At 41.6% G+C, this 17,507-nt stretch overlaps 1 protein-coding gene across 2 annotated transcripts in view; it reads left to right on the top strand.

Annotated features, from left to right (window-relative positions):
* LOC103368144 (signal transducer and activator of transcription 5B-like) overlaps nucleotides 1–16,980 on the top strand; it is a 51,436-nt gene extending 34,456 nt beyond the window's left edge. For both annotated transcript variants that reach the window (XM_008296405.1, XM_008296406.1), the window contains 18 exons: nucleotides 1,304–1,447; nucleotides 1,729–1,885; nucleotides 3,093–3,182; nucleotides 4,076–4,250; nucleotides 4,938–5,068; nucleotides 5,197–5,348; nucleotides 5,768–5,923; nucleotides 8,604–8,783; nucleotides 9,604–9,691; nucleotides 10,374–10,496; nucleotides 10,789–10,881; nucleotides 11,406–11,612; nucleotides 12,355–12,449; nucleotides 12,726–12,868; nucleotides 13,774–13,929; nucleotides 14,082–14,133; nucleotides 14,555–14,665; nucleotides 14,811–16,980. In XM_008296405.1, the coding sequence (XP_008294627.1) occupies nucleotides 1,320–1,447; nucleotides 1,729–1,885; nucleotides 3,093–3,182; nucleotides 4,076–4,250; nucleotides 4,938–5,068; nucleotides 5,197–5,348; nucleotides 5,768–5,923; nucleotides 8,604–8,783; nucleotides 9,604–9,691; nucleotides 10,374–10,496; nucleotides 10,789–10,881; nucleotides 11,406–11,612; nucleotides 12,355–12,449; nucleotides 12,726–12,868; nucleotides 13,774–13,929; nucleotides 14,082–14,133; nucleotides 14,555–14,665; nucleotides 14,811–14,934 (2,361 nt within the window). In that variant the 5' untranslated portion in view covers nucleotides 1,304–1,319 and the 3' untranslated portion in view covers nucleotides 14,935–16,980. The remainder of the gene's footprint in view (nucleotides 1–1,303; nucleotides 1,448–1,728; nucleotides 1,886–3,092; nucleotides 3,183–4,075; nucleotides 4,251–4,937; nucleotides 5,069–5,196; nucleotides 5,349–5,767; nucleotides 5,924–8,603; nucleotides 8,784–9,603; nucleotides 9,692–10,373; nucleotides 10,497–10,788; nucleotides 10,882–11,405; nucleotides 11,613–12,354; nucleotides 12,450–12,725; nucleotides 12,869–13,773; nucleotides 13,930–14,081; nucleotides 14,134–14,554; nucleotides 14,666–14,810) is intronic.
* The last annotated feature ends 527 nt before the right edge of the window (nucleotides 16,981–17,507 follow it).

Below are 17,507 nucleotides of genomic sequence, written 5' to 3'. Positions count from 1 at the left end.
CAAGATCTTTAGCTATTGGACTGATTATTTAGTGAAATTGTCAAATACCTCACTTGATTTAACCCAACATATTGAAAAGTGCAGTTTTTGTAGAAACTGCCTTTCAAGAGTAGACTGCAGTAAAACTTGTTCTTTAACCAAATTATCCATCCATCCATTATCTATGCACCACTTGATCCTCTCTCGGGTCTCAGGGGGGCTGGAGTCTATCCCAGCTGACTTAGGGTGAAGGCAAGGGACACCCTGGACAGGTCACCAGTCTATCACAGGGCTACACTTAGAGACAGACAACCAAGCACACTTACATTCACACCTACGGACAATTTAGAATCCCCAGTTAACCTCAGTATGTTTTTGGACTGTGGGAGAAAGCCGGAGAACCCGGAGAGAACCCACGCTGCACAGGAAAACATGCAAACTCCACGCAGAAAGATCCCAGGCCCAGGCCAGGGATCTTCTAGCTGTGAAGCAGCAGTGCTAACCACCACAGCACTGTGCCGCCCTTAACCAAACTCTATGTTTTTTAAATTCGATGCAGGTTCTACAGAAAAATATAACAACTTATAGAAACACCCCGCACAAAAATACTTATTATATTTCCAGACTTCAAGAGTTAGATCTTGCCAAAGCTTTCAGTGCCGCTGACAACCGTATCCATCTAGAAAACTATGTTGCTTTATCTGGGACCAGTTTCATTCTTATGTATGTGACTTAGAATTCTATATTATTATGCAAAAGGAAAAGTGAATGTGACACGTCCTTAAATCCATTAAAGTAACTGCAAGTCAATCAGAACTTAGCCACCAGGTCCTTCTAGAACCAGATAGAGTGGATACATTACACTGATTTCAACCTCTCTTACCACAAAAACAAAATAATCTGACGCAAATTGGCTTTCAGCGAACTCTCTCCATAATCTCTATTTATTTAATGCAGTTGTGCATGGAATTGCGATTGTAGATGTTTGGAGAATTTTGGTAAGAATGTCAGTTGTTGCTGTTAAACTTACTGTTTAAACCATTCGTCATACCTTTGCCCTTCACACCGCCCTCCTAACCTTAACCTAGTTTGCATATTGAAGGGTGTTTTATCTTACTGCACATCACTTCAACATCTAAAGCTATGCCATATTATGCTACGGGGAAAGGTTAAGTAAACTGTCACCTGAAAGCGAAAGTTTCATAGTTACTTTGATGTGATCTTGAATGGTCTTATTCGCTGATCGATTCACATCCCTTTAATTTGCTTTTTTCAATAAGCTTTGTTCCCTGCTCTCTAATCAATAGTCCATCTCTTTCTTCAGCTTCAGGGTGTTGAAGATGGCAGTGTGGATCCAGGCCCAGCAGCTCCAGGGAGATGCTTTGCACCAGATGCAGTCGCTTTACGGTCAGCACTTCCCCATCGAGGTGCGACATTATCTGTCCCAGTGGATAGAGGGCCAGCTCTGGTGAGTTTCACTGCAGCACAAACAGATTAAGTACAGTTATGCCCACATGTATGCCTGAGCAAATGTTTGTGTTGTGCGTTTGTCTGTGCGAGCGTATTTGGGCAGTTCCTTTTTTTTAACTCTAACCTCCTTGTCTGTTTTCGGTTTGTTCTTTTCAACACCCTAGAGTTTATTCAACCATGTGCGTGAATTCATGCATATGTCTACATTTCTTGTATGTGTCTTGCGTGCATGCATGTGTGTGTGTGTGTGTGTGTGTGTGTGTGTGTGTGTGTTATTAGGGATGCCATAGACCTGGAGAACCCACAAGAGGAGTTCAAGGCCAAACGCCTGCTTGACAGTCTGATACAAGAGTTGCAGAACAAGGCTGAGCACCAAGTTGGAGAGGATGGCTTCCTGCTTAAAATCAAACTGGGACACTACGCCAGCCAGCTCAAAGTGAGTTGGGTTTTTTTTGTTTTTATGAGAACAGGACTGCATAACTGTGCAGTGACTTATCAGTACTGGGTCATCAGCCACTGACCAGCAAACTGGAAACTGCCAACTTGTCCTGTTCAGTCTGTTTGATTGAGACTTTTTTTTTTTGCTTTGGTTTGCATTACGAGAGAAAGAGTGAATGAGAGCCAGTCAGGTCAAAGTTTGAAAACTCATAGAGAAATTTCCCCGGCACTGGAAAACTTCAGGCCTTGATTTTTTTTTTGTCATGAGAATGTCTTCGATAACCTTTTGGTAAAGAAAATAAGAAGTATTTGTACATGAAGTGCCTGTTGTTCATGACATCAAAAAAGTGAAAAACAACTCCAGAAAAAGGCGTAATAAAACTCCAAATTCCACCTGCTTACACTTTCGCTATGTTTTTAGCAAAACATTTATATTGTTTACAGTGTGGCACAGCTGTAGTTCTTAGAAAGAACACACATTGCACAAAATGTTTCAAGAACAGGTTGTATCCACCGTGGGGAAAACAAGAGCACAGCGCTAGTGAGGGCCTTGGTAGCCAGCCAGTGCTGCTATTTATGATCGAACGCCCTGCTCAGAGATCTATTCTTCTGTTTGTCTTCTCCCCTCCCTGAAACCGGCCACAGAAGCAGGGGGAACGGGGCTGGCTGTACAAAATCAAACTGCAATCCTGAATTCCAGCCACACTGTTTTCCCGGCTATGGCTGCGAGCGCACATGTATTCATTTGGCTGAAAGTGATATATTAAATGTGTTCTGCATGCCTTGTATTAGTTTTCTATCTGTGGGATCCCGTTGTTCCTTCAAAAGTCAGACTCATGCAGATAAACAGCTAAGCCTCGGTTCCTTGTCTGACTTCTGACTTTAAGTTGAAAAGAATATCACCCACTGACTCTTCCAGACTGAAAGCGAAACAGCAATTTGTTACACTATTTATCAGTGGAAAAATATCTCTGTAATATGTAAACCACTTAACTGTGCGTATGCTAATGAGTCACGTCTCCATATGAAGTGTGTCATGCTGGGTCTCATTAAGCTAATGGGTTTTAGTGTGTCTGCAGCGTTGGCTCCAGAACTTAGCAAGTCTCTTTGATGCAACTAAATTGGTGAGTCCTGTGTGCAGCAGCTGCTCCGCTTGTCAGCAGCTAACAGGCCTTAACACAGCTCATGTGCTCCTTGTCTTTCAGAGCACGTATGACCGCTGTCCTCTGGAGTTGGTCCGTTGTATCAAACACATCCTCTACACAGAGCAGAGGCTCGTCAGAGAAGCTACAAATGTAAGTAGGACCCACGTGTGTGCTGCAAATTACATACACAAGCTACCACCTGTACGCACACCTGTGGCTCCGTCGTGCATTATTCATAACCTGTACCGAACCTACAAACACAAACAGAAGCTCAAACTACATAATGGCAGCTGATTCAGAGATTGGGTAATTGGATAACTGCTCTCTGTTTCCTCTATTTATTCTGCAAAGGTCTGCAGATTCCCATGCATTATTACAAATGCGATACCTTACAAACACTCAAACTTACTCAGTCATGCTGGAAAATGGCCTTGTAAAAGCAAAGCTTTTGTATTTCTCCACCGCAGTATGGAGGGAAGTCAAATATTTTACAGTTGATAAAATGCACTGAGTTATGAAACCATAAAGCCAGCAGTGCGTAAAACATCTGACTCTCAGCAGCTCCTGTGGTGAATTGATTTTCAGTCACAACATGCCTTTTCTATTAGGGGAATGCATATTTGGACTGATTGAATTTCACCCTGTTTAGTCTGAACCTGTAGGACCTATAGTGCACTCATTCAGACCTTTAAGTGACCATGCAGTCTGCCTCCACATACAGATGTATTTCTTTCTTCTCAATTTGCAGTGTTGCCACTTTGCTTACGGTCTCTGGGGCTTTTTTGTCAAATAACCCAACTGCCACACGCAGGGGTCAATGCATCACCTCCAACTTAATTTCATAGTCTTGCTCTGTCCCCTAAGGAAATCCCCCAGTGTCTCAGCCCTCCCTCACCAGTAGCTAGCCATTTCCTTTAACAACGATCATAAACAATCCAATGACAGACGATATACAGGCCGCGTACTATCCAATGGGAAACCAACTTTACCAATTCCTGCTAGGCAATATTTCATCCGTCTCAATCACACGTTGTAATTGACAGTCGAGCTCTCCGGTGGGCGGGATGATGGACAGCATGTCTCAGAAATACCAACAGATCAACCAGGCTTTTGAAGAGCTTCGCCTGCTGACCCAGGACACTGAGAATGACCTGCGCAAGCTCCAGCACAACCAGGAGTACTTCATCATCCAGTACCAGGAGAGCCTCCGCATCCAGGGTGAGAACAGAGAGCTAGAATTTTGTTGTTGCTGCTCTAAAATAATGCAAGACGTAATGTTCTGACTGACTAGAATGCGATCTGGTAATGAGCGGGTGTGGTGTTGAAACAGATGGCCGATTACCTTAAGAGTTGTTGACAATAAAAGCGTTCTTTTAAATTGATTTATCATATATGTCACTATTTGCTCCTTTGCTGTTTTATTCTAAGTTGGAAAAAAAACAGCAATATAAATAGTGAACTGGGCATTTCGTAAATTAAGTTATTGATTGACTCCCAGAAAATATAAATAATATATAAGAAATATAAGAAAATAATTCTTAATTGAACCTCTAAGTCAGCCTTTTCTTGAATGTCGAGTTGCAACTCATAACAGTTGAAATGGTTTGAATCAAGCATATGTCAAAATTTTGAATGTCACGTTTGAAGCTGTATGTCAGAAGATCATCCCTCGTACTTTTGACAGCTGTGGGAAATTTCATGCTGTGTTCTGTACGTCAGCAATAAAAAAAACCAAACAGCTGATGCTTCCTCTGAGCACGTACATCATGTTGTGTAACTTACAGCTACTTCCTATAATTCCTATGCTACACTAGAAGAGGTTATTCCACTGGGGAATAATATTAGAGATTTTACCTTCTCTCTTTACCTCCCTCGGTTGTTAACTTGTCCTGACCCCCTCCTCAGCTCAGCTCACCAGCCTGGCCACGCTGCCCCCTGCTGACCGTCAGCTCCGGGAACCCGCCCTCCTCAGCAAGAGAGCCACTGTGGAGGCATGGCTGACCAGAGAGGCCAACACACTACAGAAATACAGACTGGTGAGAGAGACACGCTCAGGAAAACACGTTTTGTTTTATCCGTATGCAAAAATGTCAATACCGGATTGCCAGGGTATGCAAAAAGAAATGAAAAATGGTTCTGAGGCGTGTGTCTAATCTGTGCGCAGGACCTGGCAGAGAAGCACCAAAAAACACTGCAGCTGTTAAGGAAGCAGCAGACCATCATTCTGGATGACGAGCTGATCCAGTGGAAGAGACGGCAACAACTGGCAGGCAATGGGGGCCCGCCAGAGGGAGGCCTGGACATCCTTCAGTCCTGGTGAGCTCTTTTCCACCACCCACCAAGATCACAGCTACCAGACTCCTCCTGACAAAGCAAAGGGTCACAGGTTTACAAGCTTGCAATGGACTACCACTGGGTTTATTTCCAAAGTTTACTGGCTCCTAGCAAGAGAGACATAGAGAGGCATAGGCTGACATGTCTTGCACTACAAATCGCTTATTTTCTGACTAACGAGGTTCTCTTTGCCGATTTACTGCAACAAAACCCCATTTATCCAGTCAGAACTGGATAGAGAGCTCTCCTGTTTAATTTTATTTGTTATGGTTCAGCTTTGCATACAACTTCCCACAGTGCAAATATGTTGAAACACAGCACCTCTGGTGGTGTTCATGCTTTGTGTTTAATTCCTACTGATGTGTGTGTTTTTTTTGCGTGGCTGTGTGGGTGAATGTCAGGTGTGAGAAATTGGCAGAAACTATTTGGCAAAACAGGCAGCAGATTCGAAGGGCAGAGCATCTCAGACAACAGCTGCCCATCCCTGGTCCTATTGAAGAACTCCTCAACGAACTCAACAGCACAATCACAGATATCATCTCAGCATTGGTCACCAGGTGGGTGTGTGTTTCATGTTCCTGTTTGTAAAGGTGGAATTTTGACTGTAAAAGCTGATTTAATTTCATGAATGTAGATCAGGATCATGTACTAACAACATAGCAGAGCTCAAAATCTGTAGAAGTGGGTGGGTGTGCTGTATACGTTAAGGAATCGCCCTTTCCTGTTCTCAGTTTCGGCCTTTATGCAAGCGAGTCCTACTTACACAACCTCGCTTTGTTTTGTGGTCAGCAGAGTGAAAGATATCATCTATTTCTAAAATGACATTAGTCAGACTTTCAAATGTATCGTCCTAATGATTCATCCCACATGAGGAAAGCTCGTGGATGTTTGTTTGTGTCCTCTTCTTTCAGTACTAACTGTGGTGAGTAATTGGGGACATTTGCCATGGTTAGAACATTCAGTTACAGACTGAGCCTTGTAAAAGTTAAGTTTGAAGACTTCCTGGTGAATTTGGTGACATTTACCATGGTAACAGCAAGTTCACTTAGATACTATAGAAAACATTTGTTGAGCAGCTACTTGATCGGAACAGAGCAGCAAGTGGTTCATCTGTTTACCGTGCAACCAAACAAACTTGAGTTGTTTTTAGTAGAGGTCAGTCGAAAATTATTTCAGAGCCATGATCTGCTTTCATGCTGCTTGTGCTGTAAGTGATTTTCCATTGTGGACTCCGCCCCTAATAATGACAACTACCATATAGACAGATCTAGATATGTCTGTGAAGATTCTCAGTCATCCAGGTCATGGTTATTCTGGTAGATTAATCGTAGCAACTGGACTTGCTTGAGTACGTTGAAGATGTTTCTCCTCTTATCCAAGAGGCTTCATCAGGAGAACTGATGAAAGATTGTTTTAGGGTGGAGTACATGGTTTGGTAAATCCCAGTTAGAGACTATTTAACACGTTATCATCTAGCTCTCATTTAAACCTCATCATTGCAGAATAAAATGTAGACAGAGGGGAGAGAAGGAGTCCTGATGTGGGATTGGAAAGAGTCATGACTAACTGTAAATGTGTGCAGACACAAAGGATGGAAGTTGAATGCACTTAAAGAAATCTGTAGAGAAAACAAGCTTACATGAAAGTAAGGACACATGCAGCTTGTTTTAGTCCATTATTTAAGGCCCTAAAGGCACATCTGCGAGAGTCTTTAAGCCCTCCAGCATTTCTGAACAAGAAGTATTCTAAAGTTTTTGACAGCATCCTCTCCCATTTTTTCTCGAACATCGTCCCTACAGGGACCCATAACACATTGAGAAGTCATGTCATTGTCGCAGCAATTTCTAATTGCCTAAAGACAAGCCTGTAACCAGACGAGCTTTCACTCACAGCACAAACGGAGGTCATGTTTCCTCAATAACATCCTCTCCATATTCACCCCAAGCCCCAGGAGGTTTTTACACTGGGGGTGGAAGACTGCTGTCTTTTCATCACCGTTAAGTTCGACTGCGAACCAGAGGGCTTACAGGTCTCATAACAACAGTATGTGTTTGTTTCTAAGCTCCCTCTGAGCCTGCAGGATTAATCATTAGGCTTTGTGTGCCATTATCTCACTGCTCTCTTTTGTGTTAATGTGAAAATCAGAAAGCATCTAGACAGAAAGGCAGATCAACAGTTTTAGAAAAAGTAATTGTTGACCCTGTTGCTTCACTGATCAGTGACTACCAACATGACCTTCCATTAGTGTGCATGGTTAAAATTAAGGTCAATTTAAAAGGCTAATGTTGTCAACCCTGCAGGTCAGTCGAGCTTCAAGGGACCCTGCGGAGTTCAATATCAACAAAGCGTTTGCAGCATTTCACACCCAACACATTATGTGTGTGTACTTACAGCCTAATGCACACGTTGAAAGCATGTTTTACCTCATAAAGCTGTTGTGCAAGCTTATGTATGTTTAAACAGGTTATTCTGTGTCCACATCACTTTCCAACCCTCATCTTTATACAGATTCAGCTCCTACAGAGACTCACATTTTATTTAAACATTAATGCTACATTGTAACTGCAGTAGCTACAGCATAGCAAGAGGTTAGTTTTAGGTTTGGGCGATATGACATCAATTCATTTGTTCTCTAACTTAAAAAAAATGAAGACAAATGCACAATATGAAAAGTTTAGATTTTGGACCCTTTCAAAAGTGTACATGCAAGTGGCTTCGACATTATTTCCGTGCACATTGAGTTAACGTGAACTAGTTCTTAAGCAATTATTTCAGTGGAACTTGCACATATTGTTGTTAACTTAGTGTCACTGAAGACAGCAGTTAAGTTAATCATCTGCAATGTTTTGTGCAACTGTATTTGTCCACACAACTATAGTCATACTAATCCCAGCACGGGCCGCACTCGACCGTGTCGGCTTTTATTGGGATAGGGTTGGGGTTTTTTATTCCTTAGATTAATTTGTTAGCAAATATTGGTCAACACACATGCTGGAAAAAACACAAACAAAAACTTGATCTTAAAATTCAAAGTGTTTAAAACACTCAAAACATTATTCATAAATGTTTTGAATATATTTCAGAAGCAGAGATTACTGTGCGTGCAGCAAAGCTACTGGGCTAAGCTTTTACCTAACATACTGCCGCTACACGATTCGCACTTTAAGCGAGATACCAACTCAAAAGATCTTTGTTCTGTTTTTCACTCTAACTCTAACTCATCTTTTGTGTTCACAGCACCTTCATCATTGAGAAACAGCCTCCACAGGTGCTCAAAACCCAAACCAAGTTTGCCGCCACAGTGCGCCTCCTAGTGGGCGGGAAGTTAAACGTGCACATGAACCCTCCGCAGGTCAAAGCCACCATCATTAGTGAACAGCAAGCCAAGGCCCTGCTGAAAAACGAGAACACAAGGAAGTAAGTGTGGTGCACAATTCACATCACTGAAGATGGAAAGACATAAAACAATCACATTTTGAGTTTTTCTGGAGGTTTTGACTTTTCCTACTCTTTTGACGTTCTTTTTCTTTTTGCATTAAAACTGAAAATCCATTTCAAAGCATTGCTGCGACATTGTTCTGTTGCAGTAACGTGTCATCCATCTGTTTCCTCTTTTTTTTGGTTCTGCATGCATATTTGTAAGTATTACTACTTCCTTTAGTGGGGACATTACAGTGAGCTCCCATGGCACCATTACGATAAGGAGTTTTAGCTTTCTACAGGGATTACTGAATCCCAGGATGAACTCTGGCCTAGTGTGTTTCCAGACCTCACCGCAGAGACATGGCTGGAACTTGAACAATGCCTCAGAGGAATCTATGGTGTGGATACAGAATCCACATTTAGCCTGTTCCACAGCCTCGTTCCACATTCCTCCTGACTAATAGAAACCTTCCAAGACTTTAGGTCAGCCAGACAGCGAGTGGGAAAATGGGTGGCAATTTAACAGCTCAGCCATAATCTGCTGTGTCTTATCTCAACCGCTTGCCTAGACACATCTGGATGGTGTTTCTCGTACAGAAAAGATGTAGATGCTCGCAGTTGCACCACCAAATGATACAGAAAATAAGTGTGAATGTCTTTCCTACACCCTGCATGTTTTTAACTCTAAAGCTCATGCTGTCTAAACAAGCATCATGTTTTTAAAATACGCTCAGAAGAATATAGATGATTCTCGGCTCTCAAGTGTGTGCAGACAGTAGAGCTAATTGACTCACTGCTTGTCTCTCTCCTTCAGTGACAGCAGCGGGGAGATTTTGAACAATAACTGTGTGATGGAGTACCACCAGACTACAGGCACTCTCAGCGCCCACTTCAGAAACATGGTGAGTGGGTCTACAGTCTAAAGGAGTATTTTATGATTAGCAGAAAGCAAAATCACTTTCATCCCATCATACCGCGGAAAGTGCCTGAGCAGTTCAAAGTTTCAATTTTTCAGTTCGTAAGTTTTCAAAATTACGACAAAGCAATCATCTGTGTGTTTTAGCCTTGTCCTTAGTTGCCCTGTTTTGGCCAGATAAGTACAAGGGGCAACTAAACTGTCATAGATATGTTGTTTATGAGTTTACTCTAGAGCGCTGTTCCCCCAGGAATGTAAGTGAGGTCATTGCCAGTCCTTATGTTCAGTATTATGGAAATGTTTTTCCAATAATGTGTTTCCAAGGGGTGAAGCTGGGATTTCTAGATTTAAAAAAAAATAGTAATAAAATACTGAGAACCTGTAAGATTTTGTAAGAACCTTTTATTGTCATAGCTTAGTGTGTACTGCACAAACCCAGAGCAATGCTTCACAGGATTGGTCTGCAGCTTCAGTAGAGCACCTTGCTTTAAGACAAATGTTCTGAGAAATAATTAAAGAGCCTTCCATGCATTATTTCTATGTTCGAGCTATAGTCTGATTTAAAGTGAATTATTCATGCGTGTATCAGTGTATGACGTACACACTGAGAGCATGACTGCACAGACAATGCGCTCATTATATTCTTACATGTGTTATCTTTCCTTCAGTCTTTAAAAAGGATCAAGCGATCGGACAGGCGAGGAGCAGAATCTGTCACAGAAGAGAAGTTCACCATTCTGTTTGAGTCCCAGTTTAGTGTTGGAAGCAATGAGCTTGTCTTTCAAGTGAAGGTAAGACGGTGCTGGCAGAGAAGTTGTGGAAAAAGATTCCATCGGCATTGATGCACAAAGATATTAACCATTCTTACTCCTGCAATAGTAGGATTCTGTTTACTCTCACTAAACCTTGAGATTCTGTTCCTTTTTACTTGTCGCCATCTCTCTTTTTCCAGGGTTTTATGATGCTGCTTAAAAATGTTTCTTTGCAATTCAATTTGTAGAAATACAATTAAAGTTGTACTACATGTGCAATTGATTGTTACAGCGTCCTTATACTGATGGCCTTCATTCTGTCCCCAAACAGACGCTATCACTCCCCGTAGTGGTGATAGTTCATGGTAGCCAAGACAATAATGCCACAGCGACTGTGCTATGGGACAATGCTTTTGCAGAGCCAGTGAGTAAATGTTTGTGTGTATTTGTGTTCAAAATTGTATTTGAGATGGTTAAAGGCTTTTGAATGAGCCTGTTTTTTCAATGTTGCAGAAACACCTAATGTATAAACCTTCAAGTTTGATGTATGAAATGACCATTTGACACACAAAGACACACCTAAAAAACAGCTACGACACCATAGTAACTGTTACACCAGAGTGCGTGTGTTTGAACACATAGGGGTGTGGCTGGTACCCACAAAAAAGAATTTAACAGTCAGATCAGTCAATCTAAAGAAGTCCAATGTGATTGGTGCTGGCCTTAATGTTACATATGGATGTGAATAGGCTTTTTTATGCATTTTCATACATGGTAACTAGTTTCCTTTGGATATAGATCATGCCATGAAGTGTGTTTAATTCATGCGTGGAAATCGCTGTTTTTTACACTTACATCTGTGTTAACATTTGCACATTTTATCTGTGATTATGTTTTGCGTTCCGCTCCTTTCGATAAACTCGTGTAAACCCTCCTCTGTGTCTGCAGGGACGGGTACCTTTCCTTGTGCCAGACAAGGTTCTTTGGCCTCAGCTGTGTGATGCCATCAACATGAAGTACAAGGCAGAGGTGCAGAGTAACCGAGGCCTGTCTGAGGAGAACCTGGTCTTCCTGGCTCAAAAGGCCTTCAGCAGCTCCAGCAACAACCCTGATGACTACCGGAGCATGACTATGACCTGGTCACAGTTTAATAGGGTTAGCAGCGGTCTCGTCCTCTGGATCCTCTCTGTCTAGCTGTCTTGATAAAAAAACAAACAGTTTATAGAATTCTGTTTATCTGTTATCATCAATTTTATAGTACGAATTTCTATCATGCTGCACTTAAAGACAGTTTTCTCCCCCATCCACTTTTAAAAAACCCACAGGCCAATTTCGGTCACATATTTCAACCGCAAGCTTGTTCTCTATGGAAGGATTTACTATTACTATGTTATCATACATAGAAATATTTCTTGCTCCATTTGCAGAGTCCCTACAGCCCTGTTCTGTGGTCGACTTGAGTGAGAACGCCTCATTGGTAGCCAGGTCTTCATTTTAATGGGCCTGTTTGTCCACACAGAAAAAGGCTGGAGGCCTCATTTTCTGGCTCAAAGCAGCTGCTGAAGGCAGAAAATGCACTCGCATCCACCACACACCATCAGTCTTATTAGATTACAGGAACATTAAGTTTCAGCCACCTCACAAATGTGTGTATATGTTCCGCGTGTAGAGCTTTACCTAGACACACAAAATGTACACATGTAGCTGCACACTGGCTTAAATTATAAACACTACTAGGGTGGCTGTAAATGGTTGAAAAATGCTCTTGTGTATATTTATGGACTGGATGGACATGAGAGAATCTAAAAAGCTTTTAAAAGGTATACATGTCTGTTTGAATCCTGTGTGCGTTTTTTAAAAATATGTATATTTTCCCTCAAACCATGTCCCTCTACAGGAAAGCTTGCCAGGGAGGAACTTCACATTTTGGCAGTGGTTTGATGGTGTGATGGAACTCACAAAAAAGCATCTCAAGCCACACTGGAATGACGGGTAAGAAAGCTACAGATTGGGTTTTTTTGGGTTTTGTCAGTTTTTGATCTTGGCTGAAAAAAATCTGACAAAACAGAAAAATAAAAGTACCTCTCTTTATTGCAATTTGACAGCTGGACTGCATGTTCCATTAAAGCAAATGGTTTCCTGTTCCTATTTTGTCAATCTTGACATTTCCATGGCAACCTACTCTTGTCAGTAAACTAGGATTCAAATGAAGAGGTTGGTGAGGAAAATGCACTTTCTCATTCCATATATCTCCTCTTCTCTTGGTAGAGCCATCTTGGGCTTTGTGAACAAGCAGCAGGCTCAAGATATGCTGATGTCCAAACCCAACGGTACCTTCCTTCTGCGCTTCAGTGACTCTGAGATTGGAGGGATCACGATTGCCTGGGTGGCAGAAAATCCTAACAAAGCAGGTATAATATCAAAAAGTTTCAAATATTTTTTGATTTTAAAATGGGCACATATCAGGGCAGGGTAGACACAGAGAATTCAAGTTTCCTGTTTTGTTTTTGCTCAAGTCAAACCTACTTTAATCTTTTGACCACTAGGATAAACTTACTTATACACACATATTTACAGAAGAATGCAAGCATCCCATCAACTAGTAGTTTTTCACCTTATAAACTCAGGTTTAGGCCTGGATGGGGCGGAAATGTCTGAGAAGTTTAGCTCTCATTAGCTTGCCTGTTAGACCTAACCATATTGATAAGTACGCAACAGCTAGATTAGCAAGATTATTGATATTTTACTAACACCAATGGATAAAAAGACAGTGTTAAATAATGTTAAAAGGGTAACTTGTACCAGAATTTGCAGCTCCACAGTGTTTTATGGAGCCTAATGGTGACTTCCAGGTCATTGTTTAACGTTCTGGCTTCAACCCAACAGCTTTGGATCATTTTCATCAATTCAGTGTTATTTGTTGCAGTTTTTAGAGAAAAAACTCTAAAAGCCCACTTTGCGCTGTCAGTTTATCATCAGACAAAACACAGATGCATTTAGTGAATAGCTGGTGAACATAATGGAGCATTTAGCAGCTAAAACATCAGATATTGCCCTCATCAGTTAAGAGAGACTGACTCCTTACATTCATTGAGTGGAAAGAGTTGGGCCTATAGGTGAATGCTACTGTTGCTGCTACAGCATCACTGTCAACTTCAAAGGTGATCAGATATTTCTGCTAAAGCTAGATCATAGCATTTAACTTCTTCTGCCTGTCATCTTAGATTGTTCAGTGCGTAAGAACAGCGTCTGATGGGATTGCAGAGCGATGCATTCTGTTATTGCTGATAATTTTGTGTGAATGCTGTTTCTCCAGGTGAGAGAATGGTTTGGAACCTCATGCCCTACACAACCAAAGACTTCTCCATTCGCTCTCTGGCCGACCGCATTAGCGATCTCAATCACCTCCTGTTCCTCTACCCCGACAGACCCAAGGATGAGGTTTTCTCTAAATATTACACACCACCCCTCTGTAAGTAACGTTCTGTTTGCACAGCTTCCTATTGCTTTCAAAATTTAATGTCACAGCTGCAAAGCAAGGTCTGCAGAGATGTCTTAATTCCTGAATTACGACTGCTCCGAGCTGGTGGTTATTCTGTCTCCCTGTGCTTGCTCGTTTTAAAGCGAAAGCAGTGGACGGTTACGTGAAGCCACAGATCAAACAAGTGGTGCCTGAGTAAGTATCCAGCTTTCCCTTCCTCTCCTCCTGTTCTTCCGTTCCTGCTCTCTCTCTTTTTCTTTCTTCTTAGCCGTCCACCCAACAGTTTTTTTTTTTTCCCTGAAGCAACATTTAGACTTAATCACTAAACACTGGAGCCTGAATTCAGATCAGCTATTAGTTAGCTGTTACAGTTGGAGGAGGCCAATTAAGGATGGCCTGGGTTCCTGCGCGAGCTTGTCTTCCACTCATCATTAGAGTTAGGCTTGTTAGTTAGCCAGCCGCGCTCCCTGCCTATCTCCACAGTTGGTTCGCCCGGAGTAGAGAGAATGGCCATAATGATGCAGCAGGGCCTGGAAAACACGCTGAGTATAGTTGCTTAGGCAACTGCTGAACATGGGCTCATAGGTTTGTATCTTGGTTTTATGTGTGTGTGCAGGTTTGCAACAGCCAATCCTGACCCAGCAAGTGGGAATCCAACCTATATGGATCAAGGTGCCTCCCCAGCACCTGTCAATCACCCTCACCCGTATGGCATATACCCACCTATGTGAGTCCTTTGAATGTATAAGCTGCTCTGTGAGAGTGTGTGTGTGTGTGTTTCTGAATGTGTGTGTGCATTTACTGTGGCTGTTTTGTTGTTGCGCTGCTTGCTTGTCTGAGTGTGGGTGACTCCTCTTTGTGTCCTGCGGCAGGAGTGACTCTATGTTGGATGGAGATGGAGACTTTGACCTAGATGACACCATGGACGTGGCGAGGCATGTAGAGGAGCTTCTCCGGCGGCCTGTAGAGAGCCAGTGGGGCGGCCAACAGTCCTGACCCTTGACTTTTTTGACCTGCGACAACACCAAACGAACCCTGCCTCCCAACTTGCCCCACTTGCATTGACATGGTTCAATTCCACTCATTTCTCTCTTTTTTTTTTTGATATTGTTATAATGTGAAATGTTAATAATGGTTGTGATTTTTTTTTTCTTTTCAGCATGACAGCATGCATGTCAGTGACTTCTTTTAGTTATATTTGTGTCCATAAGTGTTTGTAAAACAGACTGGGTTTAATGCAAAACCTACAATGTCACAGTATTGTAACAAAAGAAAAAAAGAAGTAATGTTCATCTACATTGTGCATGCATTTCCAATTGATTTAATACAGATTTGAAAAAAAAAATGCTACTGTATGAAGTTATTTTAGGAGCTGAATGTTTTTATTTTATATTTTCTTCTTTGTAAATGGGTTATCAGTATTTTGATACAGTGACACTGATTTTGCCCTTTTGACGAAAAAAGAAGTTATACTGAAGAGTTTTGCTTTCGCTCTTAACAACATAATCCGAGTCATTGTTCTGGAGACTTACAGTCAGCTACTTCATCCATATACACTAACCTAAAGGCAGAGCGACTCTCTTTGCTTTCTGCAGCTCACAGCACACACATCAGCACACGGTACACGAGTTTAAGATGTATGTATTTGTTCTGATTTGTTCACCAGCTGAAAGGAGGGGAGTTTATGCACCTCCCTCGCTCTCACAGGGCTATTTGTCTTCTGTTTGTACACAGAAATGCAAATCTAAGCATTTACCCAGCGCTGCCTGCTTGTCCTCTCAGGTCCCTCTGTTCCTCTCATCAATGCTACCTCTCATTATTCTACTGACAGTTGTTATTACTTTTGGTTCTGTTGTTGTTTCTGCACACCATTCACACCAGTAGGTACGGTCAGTGGATTATTTGTTCTCGTAATTTGCTTAAGAATGTGCGAAGAAGATCCCTTGCTCGCCGAGGGCTGACTATGCTGCCTGTCCATCCGTTTGTTCCCGTAGCTGCGTCAGGACACTGTGGCAAAATGAGCATGTGCGATGTATCTGTGACAACACGAGCGTGCCAGCAGCTGAGGTTGACGGATACAGTAGGTGCGGGCTTTGAATACTTGCACAGACTCACCAGCTGCTGGGCCACATTTAGAATTGTACGATGTTTAGCTGTGTCAGTTTGTTCTTTGTCTGACTTTCGATTTCGGTCAAGATTTTCACTGTGCATCCTCTCTTAGCTACACATGAAAGATTTCAAACAGCCTTGCACCTCAGGAATGAATTGCTTTGCTTAGCAGATGTTTAAGCCAAATAGAAAACAAACTGTGTATACAGAATATATAAATTTATTTTCTCTATCATAATTCTATTTTATTATTGTTTCTCTGACACCCCCTCTTCCCCCCCAATTGAATGTAACCTCTTTGCATGACCCAGAGGATTTATGTGTTACACCTCCTCAGTCTGAGCAGAAGTCCCATGTGACCAGAAGTACCAGTTGAAAAAGGACACAGAGCAACTGGAAATCAAAAAAAGAATCTATTATGTACTTTTGTGTTTGTCCGATACACATTACAGTATTCAAAATATTCCCTTATTTCTTCTTTTCATTTTGCATTTCTTTCTTTCCTGTTTTAGCAATCTCGAGCTACATGGGCAGTCTTGTGATATATCCCGCATTACCATTATTCTCATCATTTTTGAGCTTTGTTCCACTGTAGCCTGTGTATTTTTCAATTATGTAGATGGCGCTGTGTGCTGTTTAATGTATGTACCATGTTTGTGGTTTTGGGTTTATCGCTTGGACGTTTTCCAAGAGAAACAGCAGTTGAGTTGAAAAGAAGAAAAATAAAGTTTTATAAATAATTTGAACTCAACCTGTAGAAGCACAGTAGATTTTGATTTTTTAGACTTTTCGCAATGACGACTTTTCTATGTGTACAGTTAATCCACAAACTCAATTCAACAGAGAGTTTACAGAGTAGAAGTATTATGGGTAACTGCATCATGTACAGTATTTGATGGGACTTGTGCAATTAAAGACTTCTATACACTTTAACATGTTCAGACTTTGCCAGAGAGCTGCTGTGCATTGATTTATCACAACTGCAGCATGTCAGGCTTCAACATGTAGAAAAGAACACTGACTTTATTTCTAAATATGTATAACAATTCTACAATTTCATTTAGCAGATGCTTTTATCCAAAGCAATGTACATCTGAGAGTAGATGCAGCACAAGCAAGGATCTAGTCAGGAGAACACAACCTGGATAAGTGCCATAAAACAAGTTAAAGTGTGATAGGACATTGGCGATATAACAGTATTATTGCAAAATATTGCACTTATCGAAATACTGCATGAGGCTTTCCATATGAAGAAAATGACATTTACAGGGGTTTCCGATAAAAAACAGGCTGAAGTTGTCTCCGAGGACTCTTGGCATGGAGTTCAGCATTCCACTATAGCAAAAAATGTTTAACTTAAATACATCATCGCTTTATATGAGAACTGACTATTATATACAGCGTCCCTTTGTTGTTTAGATTTTGGAATTTTTCCAGTGCCGTTGGCCAGTTGCCGCCTA

The sequence above is a fragment of the Stegastes partitus genome, unplaced genomic scaffold (assembly GCF_000690725.1).
Source record: "Stegastes partitus isolate 25-593 unplaced genomic scaffold, Stegastes_partitus-1.0.2 Scaffold1126, whole genome shotgun sequence".
NCBI classification, from domain to species: Eukaryota; Metazoa; Chordata; class Actinopteri; family Pomacentridae; genus Stegastes; species Stegastes partitus.
The sequence above is the reverse complement of the archived record's forward strand: the minus strand, read 5'-3'. Positions and strand labels throughout refer to the sequence as shown.